Consider the following 7799-nt stretch of genomic DNA (forward strand, 5'->3'; position numbering starts at 1 on the left):
CATATACATATACATATACATAACAAGACATACATATATACACACGAATATATATATATATATGCATATATATATATATATATATATATATATTTCTTAAACCCTAAAACCCTACAATGATATTCTCCAGCCTTACACCTGCCCTTCGGTTATCTGTACCCCCTTTCACACGCACGCACGCACGCAGACTGGTAGAACGCTTGCTACACATACCGATAGAGTCGCCTCCGGATATGGCATCGTTCTCCATTGACGAGGGCTTGTCGTTTGGGACCATTGAGGAACTGCTTCAGTACTATCACCACAACAACCTCAGCTCATCCGTACCACTACCGCTCAAGGCTCCTGTAGGCGAGCCTAAGATCGCCTTGCGCGCTGGGGAAGAGGCGGAGGTTGATGGGTATCTGGTGATGGCACGTAGCTGATAGGCATATCTAGTTGCATACGACGTACGTATGCACATGGATATATACACATATACACGCATATATTCGATAAGCCACATGACTTACTTATACACACGAATATATACACTCATACACGCATGTATGCGATATGCACGCATATACCAAAGCACACCCTATACCTACCCCCACAGTATCCCCAGTGCATCTGTTCCTGTGCTGCTGTTGGCGTCTGTCGGCCATTCTCAGACCAGTTTTTCTGGTAGAAGATGCGATAGAGATTGACGGGTACACATCTGGTAATGGCGCGTCGTTATCCGAATCAGTTGGTAGGTACATTTTATACGAACTAGTACGCGGGATGAACACACTTGCATAGGTGTCTATCTACATTCACATATACACATATCAACATAATACCATGCATGACCTTTACAGAACGATCGCCCGATTAAATAGTTAGAAGTCAACAACGAGATAAGAACGGTGTAGCTGTGCTTGATGACAGTGAAGCAGACCCCTATGCGCCTGGGTGACTACAGAGCTATAGTGTACTGTACCACACAGTAATCGGTAGAATAACGGGCAGGCGTGCACATGTGAATGACAACACACATACATATGCACGTACCATCATGACCCACATACTCCCCACCACTCGACAGGGAATATAGACTACCAGGAACAACTGGTGCGACTGCGTCTGGTCTCTGTGAAGAAGACCATATGTATCTGTTGGACAGCAGATATATACTATACTATAATATACTATACTGTACTATACTATACTATACTATACTGTATTAAACTATACTTTACTCTACTATATTATACTATAGTATACTATAGAATATTATTATACTATACTATACTATGCTAAACTACACTACACTACACTATACTATACTATATTATACCATACTATACTATAAACACTACTATGTTTAGCTATGCTATGCTACGTTGTATACACGGTCATCTGTGGGATATGATTGGTAGTTGTCATTTAAGCGCTAATCGGCAACATTGGCTAGAAGGGCCGGGCGATGTATGTGCGAGACCTCGACAACAGAGCTACATATACTCTATGACCTTGCAATCAGTGAAAAAGGACCGATATGAACCCAACATCAAGACCATTAGCGCTATACTGCAGCCTGGCGTAGAATTTCAAGTGGGTGGATTTGAGTCTGTCCCGCCGAAGAGCTATACTATACTCCACTGCACCGTGATCTGGGGGATAGGACCGGTAGGAACCAAATTCAGGGCACTCAGGTGTAGACTTGGAAGCTGATGGGCGTACGACTGTTTGACTGAAGAATCTATACCATACCCCGCCGCACCGTGATCTGTGAGTCCGGACCGGTTTGGCCCAGCTATAGTGATGCCGGCTCTATTCTACCAGCTAGGCTAAAAGAGGCTAGAGGGGCAGGCTGACGTATGTCGAACAGTCACCGCACACACTTAGTCCGGCGTGGTGGCTATGCATAGACGATTCTCCCGCCAGTTTTAGTCACGTAGGTATAGTAGATCACAGCTGTGCGGAGTATGGTATGGTGTGGTTTCCCGGTATTGTCGACTGCATCGGGAACTGTACTAACAAACAAACATGAAAACTATATTAAAGGAGACTTAATGCAAAAGTACCAAAATACTACTTGAAAGTACCAAACCGTGGCGGATTTTATGTGGAAGTCTACGCATCCGTAAACGGATATGGACTGCGAAGTGTTCACATGCGGAAGCGGCTAAATGGGCATGTGTCAATATGTTAACTTTTAAAATATATATTCTCTAATGTGTGTACATCCATGGGATCTTTGAAATACACGCACACAATTGAATTCCTATAAACATCAACTATAGCCTCTACTTGCAGCCCCCAACCAGCCAAGGTGTTTTCTGTGTTGTGTTGCCTCTGGTCACTTCTAAACTCTGATTTTATTACTCTCGTGTTAGTTTGACCTTCTGTAATTCCAAGGTGTTCCCTGTGTTATATATTACCACTGATCACTGATCTCTTCTAAACTCTACACAACCGTTTCAACGTTTTACTATCGTGTCAGTTTGAGATTCGTGCAGAAAGAAAACTCCCAGATGTCAACAGCCACCGATAAGCTTTATTTCTGTGAGTTGTCCGTATACACTCTACTTGTATGCAACTACCTCCGGTACTTATTCTGTTCTACCAAAGAGTATGGCCTCAGGGAATTTGGTCGATGCCCGTACTTGCGCTCGCATGTGCGTGAGAGAACAAGCATACGGAAAGAGGGACAGGGGCGGGGTTAAGATCCTGGAAGGGTCCAAACCTTAATAATATCACCCACCTCGCTGAGAATCTGCATGAGTATAAGTACAAGTATATGTATAAACACACACGCACACACACACACACACATATATATATATTTATATACGCACCGGCTACCAAGTTCATTTTCAGCTATGCAATGCAGTCTGCATTCAACAGATGTTATGACTGACAGTATCATTTAAACACACGTCTGCCCAAGTTTGCAAAACTCCCTAAGTGTTTGGTCGTATTCTTATTGTTTATTGGCAATATACAAAAGTTCGAGAAAGATGCTTCTGCTGGCGGCCATAACTCTACAAATAAAAGAAAGAAATATACATATTTATAGTCTTCAAAACTCACATTCAATAAAGTACCGGGAAACATTCATATAAAAGACAATTGACCGCTGAACCACATCAGTAGAACTTGCGGGTATATTGGACTTGTAAGCTTAATTACTGTAGAAATATTTATTCTACCCGTATACAATTCAGAAGAAAGGTTATATACGTAGATACATAGACATAGACCTAGACATACATATATATGTATATATTTACACATATATAAATATAAATATATATATATACATATACATATATGTATCTATATATATATATACACATAAATAATAAATACAAATACAAATACAAATACAAATATATATATATATATACATATACATATATACATATATATAAATAATGGATCACTATTTAATTGAGCGGACTCCAATAAGCTGCTCGAAAATATACCTTCTTGAAAGTCCAGAATGCTCATAAAACTAGATACGGTTGATTTGGATAGGCAACTATACACGTGCACACCTAATACTAACGAAGCTTCGTTAATACCCGCTGGCAGTAGTAGTATGTTAGACTCACTGACGCTAATTAGGATTACGGGCCATGTCGGCAATAGCTATGATGAATAATGATGCACAAATAACTAGAATTAAACTTTTCCAGACATTGCAGATTTTGAGACCAACTCGGTGCAAGTGGGAGACCTGTTCGTAGACATCCACAATACCACACAGATCTCTGTCAGAATATTATACTTAGAAAGCACTGGAAACAACATCCAGTTTTACAGTTAAGGGGAAAAGAAAAAAACAGGTAAATCCTTCTCGAATCGTCCAGTTGTACTCTACTATTTAGAGATGACTCATCTGTGCGTATGCGTACCACAAACTATTATACAGAATTGACTCATAATGTATGCATATTGCATATATATTAGTATATATATATATATATATATATATATATATATATATATATATATATATATATATATATATATATATATATATATATATATATATATACTATATAGAGATGACTCATCTGTATGTAAGCATATTACGTTACGTTGCTGTACGACCATATGAAAATGACTCACATGTATGTGTGCATATTGCATATGTATGTGTGCATATTGCATATGTATGCTATGTATGATTATTGAATACTTCAACTTAAAGATGACTTTAAAGATGACTCATCAGTATGTATGCGCATTGCGGCTTGCGCTACGTCGCCGTATGAAAATTACTCCTCTGTCTATCTGTAATTCTGTATGTATGCATATTGCGGAAAGATATGTATGCAGATTGCATACTACTGCATAAAAATGACTCATCTACTATAAGATCACACATGTATACATACATATTCAATATAAATATAAATAAAGTATAGAATCGACCATAGCCTTCTAAGAACACAAGGCTATAAAATGACTCATCTAAGACTGTATGTTTACATATTGTACTATATATAAGGATTGTGGACTCGAAAAAAAGCACCTAGCAACGGCCGTAACGAAGGCCACCACGAATCGTCGAAAATCAGAAATCTCAATATAATCGGAAGTTCGGCGCACCTGAGTGTCAGAAGATCACTCAGCGGATATGAGATATGAGAAAGATTCTCAGACAGGATTTGTTTATTAGTATGGATTAGTTTCACATAAATAGTTGTGTATACATCTCCATTTCTCCATATTCGCAAATGCATTAATTTCAGTTTATAAAAATTAGTTTCAGTCCTTGATTTTGAGCTTTTCTGGGCAATTTGGAACTGGAGCCTCGACAGCGATGAATAGTTTACCTTTTATCTTATACTTCTTTCTGATTGGGTCTTATATTCTATAATTAGATTGAATCGGGCAGCAGCAAATAGCAATTTACGTATTCATTCAGAGAAAATTGGGAGTACCGAAATTACACCAACCGTGTACCTCCTAGGTGTAAACAACTGCAGTTTACGTACTTCGGAGAGTTACAGCAGCAGCCCATACTCGTGACCTTGTGCCGTTTGACGTGACACCTGACACTAAGTTGTGTGTATAGCCTGATTTGGCTATTTATCCCAAAAGTCTCTACTCCTTGAGTTCCTGGCGGACAAAGGGTGGAGTGGGGCCGAGAACTCCAATTCCAAATATAGATTCGACCTAAAACAGTTCACTTTGTACCGGTGAATTAATTAAGACAACAGAACCCAAAATGGTGTTCAGTCCTTGTTGGTGCCTGGGCTTTGACAATCAGTGGACGCACAAGAACCAAAAGGTTGAAAAGGAAATAGTTATATTACTAGTTGTCACTTTTGCGTTGGCCTTACTTCTATCCAATCTCAACATCATGGCGACTTCAGCAAAGTGGGATTCGCGATACTCGCATCCCGTACCCCACACAAACACATACTATGCTAAGTGCATGCTGGGTGGTATTCTGTCATGTGGTGTTACCCACACTGCGATCACACCTCTTGATGTAGTCAAGTGCAACATGCAGGTCGACCCCAAGAAATACACAGGTCTGTTGCAAGGCCTCAAGACCATCGCAAAGGAGGAAGGTACCTCAGCCTTGTTCAAAGGTTGGGCTCCTACCGCTCTAGGTTACTCAGCGCAGGGTCTATGTAAATTCGGTTTCTACGAGTACTTCAAGGATCTCTACAGCACCATGGCTGGTGAGGAGAATGCGTTCAAATACCGTGGATTCATCTACCTGGCCGGATCTGCCAGTGCTGAGTTCTTCGCTGACATGGCTTTATGTCCTATGGAGATGGTCAAGGTTAAGGTGCAAACATCTGTTCCCGGCACCTTCCCCACTTCTTTGGGACCTGCCATGGCTGCCCTGAAGTCCGATGCTGGTTCACGTTTCCCCTTCGGTTCGCTCGTACCTCTATGGTCTCGTCAAATCCCTTACACCATGGCCAAGTTCTTCTTCTTCGAGAAGGTTGTCGAGGCGTTCTACACCTATGTCTTCGTGGAGCCCAAGGATACCTATTCCAAGTCCACTCAGCTCGGTATTACTTTCGCATCTGGTTACTCAGCTGGTATCATCTGCGCCATTGTTTCTCACCCCGCTGACTCGCTTGTGTCCCTAATGGGTAAGCCCAGCAACAAGGGCAAGTCTGTTGGACAAATCGCTGGTGAGGTTGGATTCAAAGCTCTATTGACCAACGGTATCGGAACTCGTATCCTCATGATCGGTACCCTAACTGGTCTTCAGTGGTGGATCTACGACTCCTTCAAGGTACGCTTTAATAGCATCATCTTCTGTGCGTCTTTCATTTTTGTCTGAATCCGATTTAGTTTTTGTTGTGTTCTTGCTGGCGTATTCGTGTAAATCACTTGAAGTCACCTGTGATGGTATTATTAGAGGTTGTACCATGCTGTCTCGAATACTGTTGCTCCATCACACCTTGCTACATGGGATAGATATTGAACATTTCATATATATTGAAGAAATATGAAACCTTGTTGAGGAAGTATGCGACGTTAACTAAACTTTATCATTGTATTTCTACATAGGTTGCTATGGGTATGGGATCAACTGGAGGTGCCCCCCCTGCTGCTGCCGCCGTCAAGGCATAAATGCACTACGTGTGCACATAATCTGAGATTGAAATGCGATCAACTGGAGGTCTTGCTTGATTGTTGTACATCTTGTCACGTGATGGACGATCGTTCGAAGCTGGGACAGTGTGCTGTCGAGATAGCCAGTATCTACCCGATAGTGTATCGGGGCCAATTATTATTAGTTAAAAAGTGCATAAAACAATGCTTTCGAATGGTAATTTGTATCAATCTTTGGTGTTCAATTCTAGTAATATTAGTATCCTTTGATACATAACCATGTATATAGGTAGGGGCTGATGAAACTGAGCAAGATGTGTTCAGTTGAGGTTTCTATTAGCAAGATTGGTCGTCTCTTTGCATGCGTTAAATGTAACTACATTTACAATAACCGATAGTATCATTCTCAGTTCAATACAGTCAGGGTTTCGCACACGTAGTTATCCAGCACCTGTTTATTGGTAAACGAGTCATTCTTCAATCTTTTGAACGAGATTGTTTGACATAATTGAATTAATAACTTGTAGCGTCGTAGCGATTGGTCGTCTGGATGCGTGCGTTACTTGTAACTACCTTTACAATATTCTATAGTATCATTCTCGGTTGAAAACAGTCTGGGTTTCGCACACGTAGTTATCCAGCACCTGTTTATGGTAAACGAGTCATTCTTCGACCTTTGAGATTGTAATAATAACTGAGATATGCTTTGACGCATAGTTATATAGGTATTGTGAAGGTGCTGGCGTTGCTTATAAATTAAGTGCCTTTTACATTCTGATTCAACTGTGTTTGGCCGTTCAATCTAGTTACATGTTTGTTCAAAATGTAGTTAGACGAGATTTAGAAATACACTTAAGCAGTGTTGACCTTAACACTTTGCCAGTATTGTCCAAAAGTACTAATCACAAGTAACAGTTTAGCTGTACTATGCTTTGTCCGACTGGGCATATGTATGTACAAGTATAGGATATACATAGGACTATTGTTGCGCAAAAAAAATCAGAACAGCATATACGTGCCACGCTATTTATCGGAAGTGATATATATAGGCCAAAATCGCGAAAGTATTGCTGTACCAGCGCTTACATGCACTTATTTAGGGTGGGTCGTGATGAAAATACACGTTACAAAGTCTATTGCTTGAAGACATGTTGCAAAAATCTACTGCACGAAATTTCATAGACGAGAGTGGCGGTGAGGGTCTCCAGCGCTTGTCGCATAGGGACATCACGATA

General features: G+C 40.5%; 2 protein-coding genes across 2 annotated transcripts; both read left to right on the forward strand.

Moving 5' to 3' along the window:
• Nucleotides 1-187: 187 nt before the first annotated feature.
• Nucleotides 188-940, forward strand: SARC_10557 (hypothetical protein; the record flags this gene model as incomplete). Its single annotated transcript, XM_014295393.1, has 3 exons — nt 188-417; nt 599-733; nt 864-940. Coding segments are annotated over 3 exons (442 nt in total), but the record flags the coding sequence as incomplete, so codon positions are not given.
• A 3543-nt stretch (nt 941-4483) lies between these two features.
• Nucleotides 4484-6785, forward strand: SARC_10558 (hypothetical protein). Its single transcript, XM_014295394.1, has 2 exons — nt 4484-6241; nt 6520-6785. Exons 1-2 carry the CDS (start codon nt 5210-5212, stop codon nt 6580-6582), a joined length of 1095 nt encoding a protein of 364 aa, XP_014150869.1. The 5' UTR covers nt 4484-5209; the 3' UTR covers nt 6583-6785.
• Nucleotides 6786-7799: the final 1014 nt, after the last annotated feature.

Source organism: Sphaeroforma arctica, assembly GCF_001186125.1.
Source record: "Sphaeroforma arctica JP610 unplaced genomic scaffold supercont1.1297, whole genome shotgun sequence".
NCBI classification, from domain to species: domain Eukaryota; class Ichthyosporea; order Ichthyophonida; genus Sphaeroforma; species Sphaeroforma arctica.

Excerpts from the sequence above, each read along its gene's own strand:
- SARC_10558 (XM_014295394.1), top strand. The coding sequence starts at position 5,210 with ATGGTGTTCAGTCCTTGTTGGTGCCTGGGCTTTGACAATCAGTGGACG. Across the intron at positions 6,242-6,519 it reads GGATCTACGACTCCTTCAAG|GTTGCTATGGGTATGGGATC; the intron begins GTACGCTTTAAT and ends ATTTCTACATAG.